The sequence below is a fragment of the Nerophis lumbriciformis genome, linkage group LG24 (genome assembly GCF_033978685.3).
Source record: "Nerophis lumbriciformis linkage group LG24, RoL_Nlum_v2.1, whole genome shotgun sequence".
In the NCBI taxonomy this organism is placed as follows: Eukaryota; Metazoa; Chordata; class Actinopteri; order Syngnathiformes; family Syngnathidae; genus Nerophis; species Nerophis lumbriciformis.
This window is the reverse complement of record NC_084571.2, coordinates 2,086,171-2,107,775: the sequence shown is the minus strand read 5'-3', so window position 1 is coordinate 2,107,775 and position 21,605 is coordinate 2,086,171. Positions and strand designations below refer to the sequence as shown.

At 38.9% G+C, this 21,605-nt stretch overlaps 1 protein-coding gene across 1 annotated transcript; it reads left to right on the top strand.

Moving 5' to 3' along the window:
* The first annotated feature begins 7,272 nt into the window (after positions 1 to 7,272).
* On the top strand, positions 7,273 to 13,061 carry LOC133620096 (migration and invasion enhancer 1-like). The gene is made up of 4 exons (XM_061981316.1): positions 7,273 to 7,419; positions 7,600 to 7,697; positions 12,344 to 12,420; positions 12,493 to 13,061. The coding sequence occupies exons 1-4, from the start codon at positions 7,388 to 7,390 to the stop codon at positions 12,574 to 12,576; spliced, it is 291 nt and encodes a 96-aa protein (XP_061837300.1). The 5' UTR covers positions 7,273 to 7,387; the 3' UTR covers positions 12,577 to 13,061.
* The last annotated feature ends 8,544 nt before the right edge of the window (positions 13,062 to 21,605 follow it).

Below are 21,605 nucleotides of genomic sequence, written 5' to 3'. Positions count from 1 at the left end.
TTGTGCTGAAAATCTTAATTTCCCCTCGGGGATTATTAAAGTATTTCTGATTCTGATTCTGATATTTAGAGTTAATTGTCAAATCACTCTACTGCTTTGATGATAGTAATAATTAATGATAATTACAGAAAGAAACACCACAAATGCCTGCCTTAGTGTCCACTGTACATTTACATTTAGGGACGGCGTGGCGCAGTGGAAGAGTGGCCGTGCGCAACCCGAGGGTCCCTGGTTCAATCCCCACCTAGTACCAACCTCGTCATGTCCGTTGTGTCCTGAGCAAGACACTTCACCCTTGCTCCTGATGGGTGCTGGTTAGCGCCTTGCATGGCAGCTCCCTCCATCAGTGTGTGAATGTGTGTGTGAATGGGTAAATGTGGAAGTAGTGTCAAAGCGCTTTGAGTACCTTGAAGGTAGAAAAGCGCTATACAAGTACAACCCATTTATCATTATCATTTATCACTGTCTGCTCTGTCATCCACAAGTTGCAGACATTCTCTGTGTATGTTTTACGCTTGTTTGTCCATCTTAAACATTCGTTTAAATTCAAACACGTTTACTGTACTTAGGAGCATTTATGAACTGTTGAGAGCGACACATACAGATTATCGTCACACTTCAACACATCTAACATGTAAATACTGCCTCTTTGCTAGGTCAATAGTGCAAATTAGAATATGTTCTTAATAGTCTTACATTGGATTAAAAATGTTTACATGTACAATACAAGGAAGTAAATGTTTATATACTACATTACCCAGAAGGCTTAACGCTGTAGGCAGGAACAGGAAGTAGGTTTAAGGTACACAGATGGACGCCAATTGAGCTTGTGTTCGACTTTCTACAACATGAGCTTGACTTAATTTGTTATTGTGGCCACCAGGCGTGGTGAAATTTCAAATTACTACTGCAAAGGCATCCGCCATAAGGTTAGTATTTTTCTAGTATTTGTGTATTTAGTTGAGTTTGAGTTATTTCTGATTTCGCTAAGGGGTCCCCTACCCTAATACCACCCTCCAGTGGTCCACAGAGACTGAAATGACTTTCATTGACCTCAAACATGACATGTCCTCCGCCCCTGCTCTTGCTGTACTTGACTATTAGCTGACCTTATTCTTAGATGTTTCTGAAAGTGATAGTATTACTGACACAGTCTCTTTTTCAGAAACAGAAGGGGGAGGAGGTGAGGGTGGATTCAGACTTTTGGATTCAGACTCCGTACAACAAAATAGCTTTAACAATATTCCTGTGGGTAAGAAGTTATAACTAAATTGTTGTAAGTTTGTAAATTTAACTTGAAAATAGCCATTTTGCACATCGATAGTAGTTTAGTAAATCAATTTGGAATATGGAGGAGGTGAGGGTGAACCGTGTATAGTTTTGACTTCATTGATATGATCAATCCGGTGAAAGGGAAAAGATACTTGCTGACTTGTGTTGACAATCACAGTGGTTGGCCGGAAGCAACCCCAACCTCAAAAGAGGATGCAAAATCAGTAATTAAATGGCTTGTGAATGACCTAATTCCCCGACATGGTTTCCCCAAAAAGATTAGGTCAGACAAAACACCCATTTTAAAATTACTCACTTAGCCTTGGTCGAAAATGCTCTTGGACTAGAACACAGGTTCGGTTTGGGGGTACCATCTACAGTCCCAAGGTAAGGTTGAAAGGATGAACCAGAACATCAAAAACGAATTGGCTAAAATCTGTGCACAGACCAAATTGAATTGGATTGACATGTTGCAATTAGCCTTAATGATCATTCGAATGTCCGTGAATAAAACTGTTTTACCGCCTTTTGAGTTTTTCACCCTATGAACTGCATTCAGGTCAGCCCCTTCCCAGGATCAACACCCCCCTGGAAGAAGGAATTAGCGTAAAACCAAAATGGTATTTTACACAAAATGCAGAATTTGTGTGCCAGTTCTTCTGTACAGATTCGAGGATGACAGCCTGCCACTCCAGATTCCCTTCCGTCCACTGAGAGGGTCAAGATCAAGGTCATCAAACGCAAGTGTACGGAGCCCAGGTGGAATGGTCCCTTCAAGGTCGTGGTACGGACGTCCCACGCCCTTCGACTAGCTGGTACAGGGGACACCTGGTACCACCTCTACCTCCGCACTCCCGCGGAGGAGCCTGCCACGGAAGGGGCCCAGAAGACGACGCTGAGAGACACCTCTCTCCGTTGAGCTGCCGTCTACCGTCGTGTAGATCTTCCAGATTTTCTACCTACATTACTCTGATCAACTCCAATATTGTATCCCATTGATTGTGAGACCAGTCCATATGCTAGATGTTTCTTAGTTTTTCTTGCTTGCTTTCAGCATACTATTTGTGTCGTTACATTAAGTGAAAAGTTTGTTTTTCCCCGTCTCGTTACCTGAATTACTCTGATTTTGATTTCTGAAAGGCAGGATGTTATACCCAATAAGATTCCCTGACGGACTGGTGTTTGGGCTTGCTCTACTGACCTTGTGTCTCAATTCTTCCTTCCCGAAGACAGTGACTGACAAGTGTCTTAGAACGTACGACGGACTTGAAATAGACTTGGTGAAGGGGGACAGCAAGACTTACTTTTCTGACCTGTGTAGTGTGATTAAGTGCGAGGGGAAAATTAGTTCTTACCGTGCTAGTAACCTCTATCTTTGTTACGACTCAAACCTGAACTATTGGTGTCGGATGCGGACAACATACTCTGGTAAGTGGTGCCCCTTATGGAAGCAGGTAACCCACTACACAGGGCCCTTAGACTACCATGACCCTTAATATGCCAACATACCTCCACAATTCAAAGTTATTCTGAGAGGGATGACCTTTCAGAGGAACTTTGATCGGTCCCAGAACCCCCTTTCCCCTACAATTGCCAGAACAGGTGTTATACCTAGTCCCTTTTATGTTGTTTTGGGGGTTGACCAGACAGGTACAGACCCTAAAGGAATTATTAAAATTAATGTCCTTGAGAGGGTGTTAACTACCTCTGCCCCCTTGAAGACCTGGTAGCTTTGACCTTAGGAGCAGGTGCAGGCAACCTGTGGCTTAGGTGGATGACTAGCATGGCTAAGAGCCAAGACCTGGGTGACTGTGTTGCTTGTTCCGCTGGACGTCCCTTTCCCCACACTTACCCCGCCCCTTTTAAGTTGACTGACACTAATGGCTCAAACTGTCTTATCTCCTTGTTTTCTGAACCCACACCGCCAGGTTGTGATTTGTTGGTTAGTGTGCACCCTCCTGTTGACAATTTCACCCGACTTCTTCCCTTTGTGGCAATTTACAGGACCCCCTTCATCCCCCTACAAATTGGGTGACATTAACCCCTCCTGGTGCACCACCCTGATAGATGGCTCAAGGATAGGCCCTTGGGCACGAGCTGACTTATTCTGGTATTGTGGGGAGCACAGATTGTACATTAGAATCCCGACGTCAGCCATTGGGCTTTGTGCTATGGTTAGACTGGTGACCCCAGTCACCCTAGAGGGTACCAAATTAACACCCCTTGGAACTCCTGTTTCAGCGGCCTCTAACTTCCCGCAGAGGATGCCATGTTTTATCTCGGAGGAGTGTAACGGGCTCCTTTGATTTGATGAGAAACCCTGAGAGTGTTTACTTTGATGCAATTGGACAACCAAGGGGGATCCCACCACAACATAAATTGTGGTGTGAATCCTGTGCAGGTTTCGAGAACCTTCCTATAATTGGTGCTGTTTTCCCTGTGACTGCTACTAAAAATGTAGAACGCATTAACTATGTTTTTTATAATCTGTTGAGACTGACCAACCTGACTCGTGATGCTGTTGAGGGGCTTGCTGAACAACCTGGGTTTGCTATGTCACTGAAGGGGGTCAGGCAAAGTGGTGACTTTCGAGAAATGCAAGTTTCCTTCCCTGTATGAGTGACGACATTGACATAGATTCCATCCGTTTATCTCCCCTGTAACTATGCTTTTAATTTTTTACTAGCTTGCTCAAAGAGGGGCGTATTTTAGAAGTGTTGTACTAGTGATAAAGATCTTTTTAGAAGATCTGAAGGGGGAATTGTCGGAGGCAGATATTTACATATATCCGAATTTAAGTTGTACTTCTTCCATTTCTTTGTCATATTTGAAAACAGCTCGTGTTTTCCATTTATTCTCTTGATGCTCTGTCAGCAAGTATACTATGTGTGATAACCTTGAGTTCTTTGGTATGTGTTTAGACTAGCATTTTGTTTTGGCTACTGAGATGGGACGAGAGAGAGGGTGGTGGGATCGGGAAGACAGACCATTTTGGGGAGGCGCAATAGAATGTTCTATGGTTAGACTGGTCTCAATCAATGTATATTGGCAAAGCTTTGAGAATATACAACAAAATACCTATTCTGTCTCTGGTGGTTTTTCAACTCAGCTTTAAGTGTCGGAAAGAACTTGGGAGCGAATTGTGACTTGAATTCCCTGGGAGGAACAACTGGTCCAAAACGCAACAATAGACAGTATTGTTAGGCGTTGTTGTTCCTGCTTCGTCTACACAAGAAAACAAACAAGAAAAAAAGTTTTAATTAGACAGTTGATGATGATGATGAAATGACACTATTTGGCCAAATTGTGCGGGTTAGTCACGGGTATTGTACAAAGTTGCGAGGCCACACATGAATCACGGGTATTGGTTAAATTTGCGTGGAATGGCACGATCGTGAAATTGTGAATTCCTGGGGGGTACTGGTGTAATAAATAAATGAAACCATATCCTTGTACTGTACTGCTTAAACTTGACTACCTTGCACAATTGGCCATTTTTACTCCACATATTCATTATGATGTGAAGTAATACACTTGTTTCTTTGTATGTTTGTTGTTTTTGCCTGAGGTTGTTGTGTTTATCGGGCAGCAGAAAAATTGTTTTGCCTTGTGTTTGGTCAATTGTCAATAATTTGCGAGTCAATGGATGTTTTCCGTAAATAAAAAATATGCGTAGTCCTAACTGCCCTTTATAACTAATATCTACAGAAGTTTTCTTATTAAGTTATTTCCACTTCCCCCACCAAACTTGTCCCAAGCGGGTTTGTGCTGCATAAAAAATTCTGCGGTCGCCTCCAAGGTTTCTCATTGTATCCCATTAGGTTGAATTTTTTCTTGCCCTGATGTGGGATCTGAGCCGAGGATATCGTTGTGGCTTGTGCAGCCCTTTGAGACACTAGTGATTTAGGGCTATATAAATTTAAAAAAATAAACTTTGATGAGCTTCCGACGAAAGTCAGTTACATTATCATGATGTCTGGTAAAATGTGTTATTAGTGGAGATGTTCGATAATATCGGCAGTCCGATAAATGCTTTAAAATGTAATATCGGAAATTATCGGTATCGGTTTCAAAAAGTAAAATGTATGACTTTTTAAAACGCCGCTGTGTACACGGACGTATGGAGAAGTACAGAGCGCCAATAAACCTTAAAGGCACTGCCCAATCACATAATATCTATGGCTTTTCACACACACAAGTGAATGCAAATCATACTTGGTCAACAGCCATACAGGTCACACTGAGGGTGGCCGTATAAACAACTTTAGCACTGTTACAAATATGCGCCACGCTGTGAACCCACACCAAACAAGAATGACAAACACATTTCGGGAGAACATCCGCACCGTAACACAACATAAACACAACAGAATAAATACCCAGAACCCCTTGCAGCATTAACTCTTCCGGGACACTACAATATACACCCCCCGCTACCCCCTACCCCTACTTTGTGACTTAAATAATAAATATGGCAGTGCCATGTTGGCAATTTTTTCCATAATTGATTTATTTTGTAAAACCTTGTTACATTGTTTAATGCATCCAGCGGGGCAGCACAACAAAATTAGGCATAATAATGTGTTAATTCCATCCATCCATCCATCCATCTTCTTCCGCTTATCCGAGGTCGGGTCGCGGGGGCAGCAGCCTAAGCAGGGAAGCCCAGACTTCCCTCTCCCCAGCCACTTCGTCCAGCTCCTCCCGGGGGATCCCGAGGCGTTCCCAGGCCAGCCGGGAGACATAGTCTTCCCAACGTGTCCTGGGTCTTCCTCGTGGCCTCCTACCGGTCGGACATGCCCTAAACACCTCCTTAGGGAGGCGCTCGGGTGGCATCCTGACCAGATGCCCGAACCACCTCATCTGGCTCCTCTCGATGCGGAGGAGCAGCGGCTTTACTTTGAGCTCCCCCCGGATGACAGAGCTTCTCACCCTATCTCTAAGGGAGAGACCCGCCACCCGGCGGAGGAAACTCATTTCGGCCGCTTGTACCCGTGATCTTGTCCTTTCGGTCATGACCCAAAGCTCATGACCATAGGTGAGGATGGGAACGTAGATCGACCGGTAAATTGAGAGCTTTGCCTTCCGGCTCAGCTCCTTCTTCACCACAACGGATCGATACAGCGTCCGCATTACTGAAGACGCCGCACCGATCCGCCTGTCGATCTCACGATCCACTCTTCCCTCACTCGTGAACAAGACTCCGAGGTACTTGAACTCCTCCACTTGGGGCAAGATCTCCTCCCCAACCCGGAGATGGCACTCCACCCTTTTCCGGGCGAGAACCATGGACTCGGACTTGGAGGTGCTGATTCTCATCCCAGTCGCTTCACACTCAGCTGCGAACCGATCCAGTGAGAGCTGAAGATCCTGGCCAGATGAAGCCATCAGGACCAAATCATCTGCAAAAAGCAGAGACCTAATCCTGCAGCCACCAAACCGGATCCCCTCAACGCCTTGACTGCGCCTAGAAATTCTGTCCATAAAAGTTATGAACAGAATCGGTGACAAAGGGCAGCCTTGGCGGAGTCCAACCCTCACCGGAAACGTGTCCGACTTTCCACGACTGTATATATCGGTATCGGTTGATATCGGAATCGGTAATTAAGAGTTGGACAAAATCGGAATATCGGATATCGGCAAAAAAGCCATTATCGGACATCTCTAGTTATGAGTGGTAAATTTGAATAGACAACTAATAATACTCGACAACTAATTATACATAATTAACTTGTTAGTGGTTAATTGTAGAAAAAAAATATATATATATTACACCAGGCAGCGTCAAGAACACTGAAAAACAAGAACATTTAACGCGGCAATGAATGGGTTAGAAGGGCCCACACCGATACTCTTTCAGGGGGGCCAAGAATTCCTAGCAACGGCCCTGCCTGCCTATGTAAAACCAACATATCCGGTGTCGTGCTGTGTGACTGACTGAGATTGACGCCGCAGTCACGTGACCTGCGTTTGTGTCTACTCATAGCCCCGCCCCTCGCCCCGCCCACAAATAGGATTCCTTATAGCCGTAGCTGAGGGGCTAAACCGCATACTTTGCTTACATCGTACTGCTGCTACACTTGCCGCACCTACAGCAGCAAACAAATTTAAAAAAATGGGAGTGTTGACAATAAGAGTTGAATACTGGTAAGTGTTATCCTCGCACTATGAATGTTTGCTTTCATCTCATGTTTATGTCGTTTAAAAACCGGCGCTGTTGTCGCTAGCATGTCTAGCTAACGGCTAGCTAACTTGTCTCTGTGGTGAAACTCAACGTGTTTTTGGTTTTTTTTTTTATCTTTTTTTTGTCTTCTCTGTGTCTCCAAGTGGCAAATGAGGCTACGAGCCCCGCTACACGGAGCTCGCCCGGGTGGTCAAGGATGAGTTTCCTGAGGCGGACTTGTCGGGCTTCGTGGGGAGGAAAGGTAAATTAATAACATAACTGATATTGGTGGTTACATAAGCGCTTCAAAATAAAACAATATTATATTAGGTATTATTCGTTTAAATGAAACATGCATTATCAATCAGACCGTCGATTTCAGTGATATACGTATCATTTTCCTGTCATAAATATTAAGGAAGTTATTTTTTTTTTTAACCCGGTGAAAATGCACTAATTTATGGTCAACCTCTTCAATACCAAGTCAATGGGGCTCAATATTTTAGGTGTGACCTTGTTGTTAAAGGGGAACATTATCACAATTTCAGAAGGGTTAAAACCATTAAAAATCAGTTCCCAGTGGCTTATTTTATTTTTCGAAGTTTTTTTCAAAATTTTACCCATCACGCAATATCCCTAAAAAAAGCTTCAAAGTGCCTGATTTTAACCGTCGTTATATACACCCGTCCATTTTCCTGTGACGTCACACAGTGATGCCAATACAAACAAACAGCAAGGTATAGCGACATTAGCTCGGATTCAGACTCGGATTTCAGCGGCTTAACACTGTCTGATACGATAATTACTAACAACTATGAACTAGGTTTACAGCATATGAAATACATTTGGCAACAACATGCACTTTGAGAGTGCAGACAGCCCATTTCAGGCGCGCTAAGAACATATATTTTCCCACGATTTCAGCACTCAGGTTAACCATACCTAAATAGACACAAAATACTGCATTACACAAGACTACCCGAATGTACTCGAATGATTGAAAAAAATAAATGTTTTTAAGCTAAATTATTGGTAAACACAGTTTATGTATAATAATTTACGTAAAACCACGAGTAATGAATAAAGTTTTCATCAATTAATATATTCTGTAGACATACCCTCAACCGCTCTCTTTTCCTGAAAGCTGATCCGTCCAGTTTTGGAGTTGATGTCAGCAGGCCAGGGAAGCTAGGGTCGATATTCTTCTTTTGATCATCTTCGGTGGCATAAGGGACGGTAGAGCGGTGTGAGCCAAGACATCCAAGGGGTTTAGCTCGCTCGTCTGCGGGAACGAACTGCCGCCATTGCTTGCCGTGCTACTGAGGACCTTTGTCCCTGAATAGCTCACACACTCCGGCAGATTCAATGGGGGTCTGGCGGCAGATTTCTTTGACTTTATCGTTGGAAATTAATCTGCTTTGAGTGTCGCAGGATATCCACACATTCTTGCCATCTCTGTCGTAGCATAGCTTTCGTTGGTAAAGTGTGCGGAACAAACGACTGACCATTTCGTCGGCTTTCCCCACACCCTCGTATTTTGAACAAATTTCGTCCAATTTCTTGCCACTTTCGCATCTTTGGGCCACTGGTGCAACTTGAATCCGTCCCTGTTCGTGTTGTTACAACCTCCGACAACACACCGACGAAAGTGAGAAAATGGCGGATTGCTTCCCGTTGTGACGTCATCGCTCCGAGAGCAAATAATAGTAAGGCGTTTAATTCGCCAAAATTCACCCATTTAGAGTTCGGAAATCGGTTAAAAAAATATATGGTCTTTTTTTCTGCAACATCAAGGTATATATTGACGCTTACATAGGTCTGGTGATAATGTTCCCCTTTAAAATGTTCTAACTTTCTACATATTTACCCCGATTTTAAAAAGGTTGGTATGATCGAAAGCTTGTTGAACTTGTTTCACTACGTAAAGCGCTTTGAGTCACGAGAGAAAAGCACTATATAATTATAATTAATTGCGCGTCACTTAAACAGATGAATAGGTTTGACATTTAAGCTGTGGTTTTAATTGATCACATTCATGAAATGAGCGTAGGAAGTGATGGAAAATCTGGGTAAACAAGATTGAGAAAAATATGAGAGAAATGCTTAGGGGTGTGGGAAAAAATGTATTCTATTTCGAATCGCGATTCTCACGTTGTGCGATTCAGAATCGATTCTCATTTTTTTAAAAATCTACTTTTTATTTTTAAATTTTCAATTTATTTTTAATTAATCAATCCAACAAAACAATACACAGCAATATCATAACAATGCAATCCAATTCCAAAACCAAACCCGACCCAGCAACACTCAGAACTGCAATAAACAGAGCAATTGAGAGGAGACACAAACACGACACAGAACAAACCAAAAGTAGTGAAACAAAAGTGAATATTATCAACAGTATCAATATTAGTTACAATTTCCACATAGCAGTGATTAAAAATCCCTCATTGACATTATCATTAGACATTTATAAAAATAAATGAATAATAGTGTCACTGTGGCTTACACTTGCATCGCATCTCATAAGCTTGACAACACACTGTGTCCAATATTTTCACAAAGATAAAATAAGTCATATTTTTGGTTCATTTGCTAGTTAAAACAAATGTACATTATTGCAATCAGTTGATAAAACATTGTCCTTTACAATTATAAAAGCTTTTTACAAAAATCTACTACTCTGCTTGCATGTCAGCAGACTGGGGTAGATCCTGCTGAAATCCTATGTATTGAATGAATAGAGAATCCTTTTGAATCGGGGAAAAATCAATTTTGAATCGAGAATCGTGTTGAATTGAAAAAAAAAAATCGATTTTGAATCAAATCGTGACCCCAAGAATCGATATTGAATCGAATCGTGGGACAGACAAAGATTCACAGCCCTAATAATTATAATTAATTGCACCTCACTTAAACAGAAGAATAGGTTTGACAGTTAAGCTGTGGATTTAATTGATCACATTCATGAAATTAGCGTAGAAAGTGATGGAAAATCTGAGTACCGTATTTTTCGGATTATAAATCGCTTTTTTTTCATAGTTTGGCCGTGGGTGCGACGTATACTCCGGAGCGATTTATGTGTGAAATTATTAACACATTACCGTAAAATATGAAATAATATTATTCATCTCATTCACGTAAGAGACGAAGCAAATGGCAGCAATCGTCACACACACGTCACCAATCGTCACTCACACGCCAACCAATAAGAATTCGGCGGGGGGGGGGGGGGGGGGGGTCATGGCAGAAGTGCATTGTGGGTCATGGGATGCTAACTGCTATATGCTACTGCCGTAGCTATTAAAAATGGATCACATCAACATTGGCGGTAACTTATAAAAACTGAGAAGGACTGAACAAAAATGGCACCGAAAAGGAAATCATATACTGCAGATTACAAGCTGGACGTAGTGAAATATGCACCAGAAAACGGCGATCGAGCAGCAGAAAGAAAGGACGCTAGCGGCGCATACCAGGAGCGACAACGAGGAAGAAGATTTCATCGGATTTAGCGATCAGGAGTGACAGATTGTTTGGTAAACGTATAGCATGTTCTATATGTTATAGTTATTTGAATGACTCTTACCATAATATGTTACGTTAACATACCAGTTGGTTATTTATGCCTCATATAACGTACACTTATTCAGCCTGTTGTTCACTATTCTTTATTTATTTAAAATTACCTTTCAAATGTCTATTCTTGGTGTTGGATTTTATCAAATAAATTTCCCCCAAAAATGCGACTTATACTCGAGTGCGACGTATATATGTTTTTTTTCCTTCTTTATTATGCATTTTCGGCCGGTGCGACGTATACTCCGGAGCGATTTATAATCCGAAAAATACGGTAAATAAGATTAACAAAAATATGAGAGAAATGCTGCAAGCTGACGGAACTAAACCAGATTTGGCCTGGCTAATAATACAATGTAAAATATTAAGTCCAAGAGTTTTTATTTTTATTTTTTTGTATAACCATTGAATGGGGTTTGGGAAATGAGAAACCTTGGAGGGGACCGCATATGTGGGTTATTTATTGAGCAGGCGTCAACCTGCAGTCCGCACGTAGATCTCTTGTGTGACTGCCATCTACTGGTCACACTTAGCATTACACAATGTACCAAATAAAATACTTTGAGGTCGGTAGGCACAACCAGAATGAATATGTACATTAGGCGCACAGGGTTATAAGGCACACTGTTGATTTTTGAGAAAATGAAAGGATTTTAAGTGTTGCTATAAGTCCCAAAAATAGGGTATGTTATTTAGAAGGTCATCACTTTAAAAATATTTTATTTTCAATTACTCTACTTAATGGAAATTAGTTTACCACAATCAGGCCTGGGACCAATTAGCCCAAAAAATACAGTCATATTTTGTTTTCTTGTTGATTAAAGGAAAATCCAATGGCCAAAAGATACAGACCTGGTAGCTTGGCTAACTTTTTTGTTTTGTTCTGTGAATTCTATTTTTGTTAATTTATGAAACAGGAACGATTGATGTGACAGTTCATGTGGTCTGACTCAGTTAAAATTGGTTTGCAGCAGATTCCTGCTCTGCAGCACAAAAAGAAAACCACAATCACAGCTAAGGCAACAAAGAGAAACCACGCTTGTGTCCCATCCACACAGACATGAGTCCAGGTCCGTCAGGGCTCACAGGACGACCCGTCCTGCAGAAACGTTGTGTACTTTTTAAAAATGTCTTAATGTGGAAAGAAAAAGTGTTTCACATGAAAAAAAGAAATACATTCTAAAATCGTAAAAAGCTGGGACATGGAGAATTTCCTGGGAGAATGATCTTGTGATGTGAGCATTTCCAGTGTGCATGCTGTTTGATCCTATCCTTGAGTGTGCTTTGAAGTGTGAAGACTGCATTGTTTGTCTGTCCTCCCTTTTCCAGCCAGCTTTGAGATTGTCATCAACGATCAGCTGGTTTTCTCCAAGTTGGAGCTGGGAGGATTCCCCTACGAGGATGACGTAAGAATCACAGCACAGTTAGAAATATCTGCGGTTTCTGTCTAACGTGTTTGCCTGCATTTTTGTGTCCAGGTGTTGGACGTCATCCAGAAAGCTCGTGATGGCCACGCCTTGCAGAAGATCAGCAAGAGCCGCGCACCCTGCGTTATCATGTAGCCACCGGGAGAAAACCGCCGCGACTTGATGTGCAGCGTTGCGATGAGCCCGGATGCTAAAAGGTTACCAGCACACCTTTACCTCCACTAGACAACATCTCTTCTGCTGCTGCCTCCTCTCTCAGCTCCCACTCTGGAGCTCCAGGCCGCTAATGACTAGCACAGCCCAAAAAGCTTCACACGGCTGTGCTGCGATGAAATCACGCCTGGGTGTTCCTTTTTAACGTGCGAGCGGCGATGAGGAGAAGCAGGGAAGTCAAAGTGGCAGTTTTTTTTTGTTTGTTTTATGCGTTTATCTCGTGCGTTCTTCATCTTTTGGCAAGGTCAGTAAAAAAAAAGGAAATGTTTCTGTGATATGCATTTTTTGTAATAACGGTTTTCATGTGCTCTGTCATAACTGCCATGCAAATACATTTTTACTTTAGTGTCACGCACAAAAAGAGGAGCATTGCAATTGATTTTATTAAAAGTTTTATTAAAGCAAAATGGAGTGCACTACTTGAGTTCAACTAGAGGGGGCGCTGTTAAATATTGCAGTTGAACAGCGTGCAGCGGCCATTTTGATATTTTTCATTTTCGAAACCAATACAATATATATTGTTACTCTTATGGCTTCCCTCAATTTTGGTGAATGTTAAAGGTCCCCCCGGACCAAAAATGTTCAGTCATTAACGTGTTAAAAAGAAGTCTGTAATATTTTACTTTGAATGCTCAAATATCTATAAATCAACATCAGATCTATCCATTTACTTTGTCAAATAGAAAAAACACAAAATGTGCAAGATTTTCCCCCCAAAAAATGTCAATGTGGAATATTTGATGTGAATTAATTGGAGCCTTCAATACGGCAACAATTCATTACACTGTTGATTTTAATTAATTGGGATATACTAATAAATGTTTTACTTCATTTATTCATATAAAAAAATCCCAATACAATTATTGGGGATCCAAAAAGGGCCCCACTTATAAAAGTATTAAATAAGTCATACTTTTTTTTTTTATATACTTTCAACTCTTTAATCTCTCGCTGAACTTGAGATTTATTGATTATGAGCTTGTTTTTTGTTTTTTTTTGTTTAGTTTAGCTTGATGCCGTTTCTGTCAAAACTTTGTTTTTCATATATTTTGCAATATTTGAAAGTTTGAATATGTTAATTCATAACATTGATATTGATTAAGTATTTTTAGAGCAATGGCAAATTTAAAGAAAAAGATAAAACAGCCTGCACGGCAGCTTTGTGTTACTGGAGTCAACATTACAACTTTTTGTAGTTTACATTTCACCTGTTTTCTCTTTTATTCCACTGTTATATATATATATATATATATATATTAGAATATGCCGCAGGTCATTAAAAAGTTATCCATAGCCCCCGGCCGCACTTTGGACACCACTGCAGTATAACTTCAATTTTAAAAATAACTAATCATATTTTCATCGTTTATCTCTTTTCCTGACAACAAAACGGCACACTTCCCACGTCCATCATCGCAAGTGCTCTTTGTCATCGCTTTACACCAATTATTTTATTAATTTGACTTTTTTCTCTGCCCATTTCTACTGTTCCCAACGCAGATGTTTTTGAATAATGTCAGCCCTTACAAGTTCTCTTGTGTATACGCTCTCGTCCTTGTAGGAACGTCTTGCACTCCCAGCAGACTGCGTAGCTTTAGCGACCGCCGTGAGGTCTTGCATAAACATGTTTTTGTCTTCTGTCACCGAACAAGGCGAGCGATTGTCGTTCCCAAAAGGGGTTCCCGTTGTCAGGTGTCGAGTTCATCTACTTAAGTTTGTCGTTTAAGAACCGCTTCAATAAAAACAATACTATTATGGTGTTCATGAAATACTGTACTGTGGAGCACAATACTCACACCACTGCAGTACACGGTCACGGACCCCAGGGGGAGACAAATGGTCAAAATCAGTCAATGCCCATGCAAATTTTAAACTCAAGTTTACAGATGGAATAAAGACAAATATTAGACTGGTGGAAAATGTTTATTTTTGATTCATTTGAAGAATTTCCAAAACTAGTGGAATTAAATGCATTGCAGTTCAGATAAAGTCCTTATCGCCAAATAACATAAAACAAAAAAATAATTTTAAATACTAAAATCAAACAAATGTATTCTGTTTTGAATACTTGTACAAAGTAAAGCATTCTGGAAAATGAAGTATTTTTCTCCCATGTTCCATAATTTCTAAGTTGTAATACATCAAATTGGATTATGTTTCATAAAGAAAAAATGTTTTCTTGTCAGTGGAAAATGTTCTCTGTTATTCAAATATGTTTATATAAGGTTCATAGTTGTACTGCAGTAAAAAATATATTGTTATGCAGATGTGACCAAAGTGGGGCCTGCGGTCCTTTACAGCCTGCACTTCCATTTTTTAGCGGCCCACGCCACATTCTAAAAATAGCATTAAAAAAGAAACAGGTGAAGTGTAATGACAAAAAGTTGCAATTTTGACACTAATAACACAAAGTTGCCATGCAGGCTTTTTTTGTCTTTACTGTCATTGCTCAGAAAATAATAATGAATCAAAATCAATGTTATAAATGTTTGACCTTTTCAGGGCTCCAATGACCTCATATTAAATATTCCATTTTGGGGGGAGATATTGCATATTTTGTCTATTTGCCATATAAAAAAACGTTTTCTATTACACAAAGGGAATAAAACCAACAAACAAAAAAAACCATAACAAAATAATAATAAAAATATTGACTGATAAATCTGAAGTTGATCTAGAGATCTAAGCGTTGAAAATAAAAACATATAAAACAATGTATCTTACCTTAACACTTTTTGAGCCGGGACCTTTTGGATATTTTGATTGATTTTTCCAAAAATAATAATACAATAAATTAAGTGTTGTCATAAATAATGGACCTATTTAAGGGTCCAATTACTTCACATCAAATTAGTTTGTGAAATATTGCATAGTTTGTGGTTTTGCCATAAAAACGATTATCTTTAACAAAAGGGAATACGACATAGAAAAAACTAATTGTATCAACAGATCTGAAGTTGAGCTCGAGATTTAAGCGTGGAAAAGATATATGTGACATATTTTTTATTTTTTATGATTGAAACCCCTTTAGGTCTTTGGGGCCAAACTTGAGGTCAGTCAAAGGTTACAAACTATCCATCCATCCATCCATTTTCTTCTGCTTAATCCTTTTGGGGTCGCGGGGGGCGCTGGAGCCTATCTCAGCTACAATCGGGCGGAAGGCGGGGTACACCCTGGACAAGTCGCCACCTCATCACAGGACCAACACAGATAGACAGACAAACTAATATATATATATATATATATATATATATATTATATATATATATTGGTTTAGAAAATATCAAACTGGCCCACAAATGCTTTGATTATTTAGTGTGTTTGGACACCCCTGTTGTAAAGCATGATTCTCTAATAAAATTATCAATTTAATTTCGAATTGCGATTCTACTTCCTCTTTGCAACCCCAATTCAAATGGGTACATGTATTCTGATTTTTCAGTACGGAGCCTTTATTTCGGTACTAAAAGTCGAGCAAATTTCTACGCGGCCATGCATTTATTAGTTCTGTGATCAAATACAAATGGTGACAAAAGGTGAAGTATTCGCTGCGGGAGATCCATACATGCAGGGCACCTCCACAAGCCCGGGGAGTGTGTGTTTACCACGGCCGGGAGAGGTGAGGTGTGAAAGCGTGCAGGACAATAAAATGACGTGACATGTCACTTAATTTGAAATGGGGGGCTATATATGTGGCGGACCATGTGAAATGACATATGAGCCACATTAAGTGACGTGACAGGCCAGATCCAGCCCCCAGGCCTTGAGTTGGACAAAAGTGTTTGTCGAATTATAGTAATTTTATTGTGCATTTTACCTTCATCCCTACATTTCCTCTGAAACCAATCATCTCTCACTTGTTGTGAGTGTGTGTGCTAGAAGTGTGTTTAAATTGGGAGTGTGTGTATATTGTTGAATGTACTAGAAGTGTGTTTAAATGGTGGGTGTGTGTAAGCGGCCAGGGTGTGTCTGCATGTTGGTGCGTGGAGTGAGCAGATAGCTCCTAAAGTGGCGATAACAAACATTTAGCACATTTGTCTTTAACTGGGCCCCACTTTGCCTCCATGCAAGGCGATTCTCTACACCTTTATGATGTTTGCAAATTCATTCCCACAATAAAGTATTATTATGTATTGCATATATACTGTATGTATGTATGTATATATATATATATATATATATATATATACATATATATGTATACATATATACATGGGTATATATATATGTATACATATATGTATATATGCATATATATGTATACATATATGTATATATATATATATATATATATGTATATATATATACACATGTATATATACATGTATGTATGTATATATACATATATACATTTGTGTGTGTGTTTATATATATATATATATATAAATATATATATACATATATACATTTGTGTGTGTGTGTGTATATATATATATATATATATATATATATATATATATACAAACCCCGTTTCCATATGAGTTGGGAAACTGTTAGATGTAAATAAAAACGGAATACAATGATTTGCAAATCCTTTTCAACCCATATTCAGTTGAATGCACGACAAAGACAAGATATTTGATGTTCAAACTCATAAACTTTATTTTTTTTTGCAAATAATAATTAACTTAGAAATTCATGGCTGCAACACGTGCCAAAGTAGTTGGGAAAGGGCATGTTCACCACTGTGTTACATGGCCTTTCCTTTTAACAACACTCCGTAAACGTTTGGGAACTGAGGAGACACATTTTTTAAGCTTCTCAGGTGGAATTCTTTCCCATTCTTGCTTGATGTACAGTTTAAGTTGTTCAACAGTCCGGGGGTCTCCGTTGTGGTATTTTAGGCTTCATAAAGCGCCACACATTTTCAATAGGAGACAGGTCTGGACTACAGGCAGGCCAGTCTAGTACCCGCACTCTTTTACTATGAAGCCACGTTGATGTAACACGTGGCTTGGCATTGTCTTGCTGAAATAAGCAGGGGCGTCCATGGTAACGTTGCTTGGATGGCAACATATGTTGCTCCAAAACCTGTATGTACCTTTCAGCATTAATGGCGCCTTCACAGATGTGTAAGTTACCCATGTCTTGGGCACTAATACACCCTCATACCATCAAAGATGCTGGCTTTTCAACTTTGCGCCTATAACAATCCGGATGGTTATTTTCCTCTTTGGTCCGGAGGACACGACGTCCACAGTTTCCAAAAACAATTTGAAATGCGGACTTGTCAGACCACAGAACACTTTTCCACTTTGTATCAGTCCATCTTAGATGAGCTCAGGCCCAGCAAAGCCGACGGCGTTTCTGGGTGTTGTTGATAAACGGTTTTCGTCTTGCATAGGAGAGTTTTAACTTGCACTTACATATGTAGCGACCCACTGTAGTTACTGACAGTGGGGTTCTGAAGTGTTCCTGAGCCCATGTGGTGATATCCTTTACACACTGATGTCGCTTGTTGATGCAGTACAGCCTGAGGGATCGAAGGTCACGGGCTTAGCTGCTTACGTGCAGTGATTTCTCCAGATTCTCTGAACCCTTTGATGATATTACGGACCGTAGATGGTGAAATCCCTAAATTCCTTGCAATAGCTGGTTGAGAAAGGTTTTTCTTAAACTGTTCAACAATTTGCTCACGCATTTGTTGACAATGTGGTGACCCTCGCCCCATCCTTGTTTGTGAATGACTGAGCATTTCATGGAATCTACTTTTATACCCAATCATGGCACCCACCTGTTCCCAATTTGCCTGTTCACCTGTGGGATGTTCCAAATAAGTGTTTGATGAGCATTCCTCAACTTTATCAGTATTTATTGCCACCTTTCCCAACTTCTTTGTCACGTGTTGCTGGCATCAAATTTAAAGTTAATGATTATTTGCAAAAAAAAAAATGTTTTATCAATTTGAACATCAAATATGTTGTCTTTGTAGCATATTTAACTGAATATGGGTTGAAAATGATTTGCAAATCATTGTATTCCGTTTATATTTACATCTAACACAATTTCCCAACTCATATGGAAACGGGGTTTGTACATATGTGTGTATATATATATATTCAGTATATATTTAGATCTATGTAATGTATGTATATGTGTGTATGTATGTATATATATATATATATATATATATATATATATATATACACACGTCAGGTCAGGAAAAAACACAGGCTATTTCATCCCTACAAGCCTGTTTCGCAGGTTTCCCTGGGATTTTATTATAAATAATAAAATCCCTTGAAGAGCAGGTAAACCTGTGAAACAGGCTTGTAGGGATGAAATAGCCTCTGTGTTTTTTCCTGACCTAACGTATGTTCTGCTCTACCCCGGTATGGAGCACTGTAACGGATAAACCACAGAAACTTTGACTATATGTGTGTGTGTATATATATAATGATTATGTATCTAGTCTTTATGATTTGTTATGTATGCCAAGTCCTCACTTTGCCTCGCTGACACTGATAACTTGAACAATCCATTATTTGGGGAGGGCGTGGCGCAGTTGGGAGAGTGGCTGTGCCAGCAACCTGAGGGTTCCTGGTTCAATCCCCACCTTCTACCAACCTTGTCACGTCTGTTGTGTCCTTGAGCAAGACACTTCACCCTTGCTCCTGATGGGTCGTGGTTAGGGCCTTGCATGGCAGCTCCCACCATCAGTGTGTGAATGTGGAAATAGTGTCAAAGCGCTTTGAGTACCTCGAAGGTAGAAAAGCGCTATACAAGTATAACCCATTTACCATTTAACCATTTAGTTCAGTTTCATGGAGGCTTCAGGGATAATTATATTCTTCCTCCTCCAACATTCTTGGAATTCATGTGACTTTAAAAGTATTTCGTCTGCCGGTCACCACACTGATGAGACTGTACACACATCACATGACATCAACTGTCGTGCACACAGTTCTTTCTGGAGGCTGCAGAACACTGGAGAAAGAATATATGTTTCAGTTGTTATGATAAATGCAGGCTGTTGCTGTGTCGCTGCAAATAAAGTAGCACTAATTACATCTTATTAACAATTAAAAACAGGGAATTTACCTAATTAAATATTATCATAAAATGACATCCATTAAATCCACAAATTAAAAATATGAGTAATCCAGAATGGGTTCTCCTTTAAAATTCTACCCCCTAAAAGGCTAATCTAACAATTAGGATTGTGGAATCATTAATGTTTTTACTTAGATCAATTATGATTAAAACATTCAATCCATTATAAATTATTATAACTAATTAATATCAATGATCATTTTTTGTCATCGTTGTGCTCCTTTATATACAATATATATATATATATATATATATATTAGTGCTGTAAAATGATTTTTTTTAATCATAATTATAATTGGATTATTGTAGTTAATTTTACATTATAATCTTAATTTTAGAATGAATGATTATATTTTGTCAATTCTAGTTTAAAAATGTTAAAATTGTGACATTAACTGTTCAAATTGAATATTTTGGTTTTCCCCATGTTGTTTAAGATTCTGCAACAGCCCGAGGGTGTTTACTTTAAGAAATTGCAAATTGAATAATGCTTGTTTTCAGAATAAAACACTTATTTCTACCTTCCAATTTTGTATTTAATCCCAGTAAATTACTTTCTTACATCATTTAAATGAACCTGGAAAAAAGACCCCAATATTTTGACACAAATGCAAATTTGTCAACAGAACACTGCAAAAAAGACTTGATTTCAAAAGAAAAGTACTAAAAACTATTAAAAAAACCTAAAAACAAACCTTAATTATAATACTTAATTTTACTTGACAAAACATCCTGAATTAAGATTTATATATCTAGGAATTGGCAAGAATTTTAAAGTACAAATAAGTATTTTATTCTGAAAACAAGCATTAGTCAATTTGCAATTGGATTTGATATATTTTTTTATGTATTGTATATGTGGGGGAACCAAAATATCCTATTTGAATAGTTAATGTCACACTTTTAACATTTTTAAACTAAAATAGACCGATATATAAATATTCAGTCTTGTAATGTAAAATCAATGACTAAAAATAAGTAAATAGCTCTTAAAACTAGGCATTTTTCTAGAAATAAAATGTTAAATCTTGGAAAGTGGCAAATAATTTACAGTGAATGTCAAACACAAACATTTTTTACTTCCAAACAACGTAAAATTATTATCTAAAGTCCTGCTTATTTAGTTTATTTTAAAGCAACATTGTATTTGCGTATCCATTGACCTGATCACTGACCTTATAATAACCCACGCTGCCTTTCAGGTAACTATTCACAATAAATTAATATATAAAAATATTTAGTAAAAATCTAAATAAATTGCTTGATTAATTTGCAACCATACATGATTAATGTGATCATTTTTTCTGATTATTCACATGAGTCAACTCGTTATTTTTGACAGCCCTAAATATAATATATATATAATTTTTTAAATAATATATATATTATTCTGGTTCATAAGGATACCCCTTTTAAGAGCCAAAATACATGTATGTATACAGTGTGCTATTATTTATTTATTTTTTATTCGAAAAAAATAAAGTTATTTAAAGGCTGAACTTTTTCTCCCCACAATTCCCTACAAAGTCGAAGGAATATGTTTTGATCAAAGACAAATAACAAGAATTTGTACAAAATCTGAGGGAACTAATTTATTTTACTCTAAATTTAAAAGGAAATGACCGATGCAGACTTTCACACAAACTGTTTTGCATCGAATGGAATCCACTCAAATAATTACAAAAATGAGCAGATGAAGCTGCAAAAGTGATATAATTGTGTGTGTGTTTTATTATAATTAATAATATAAGCTGATACATAGATTAATTATAATTGACTTCAAAGGACTGTTTGATTGTTGGAGGGCGGGGCTTCATTCAAGATGGCCGCCAAGCAGGAAAAAGCTGGTGAAATTAGAATGTATGCTTCTTACTGCGTGTTTGTGTTTGTGTTTGTGT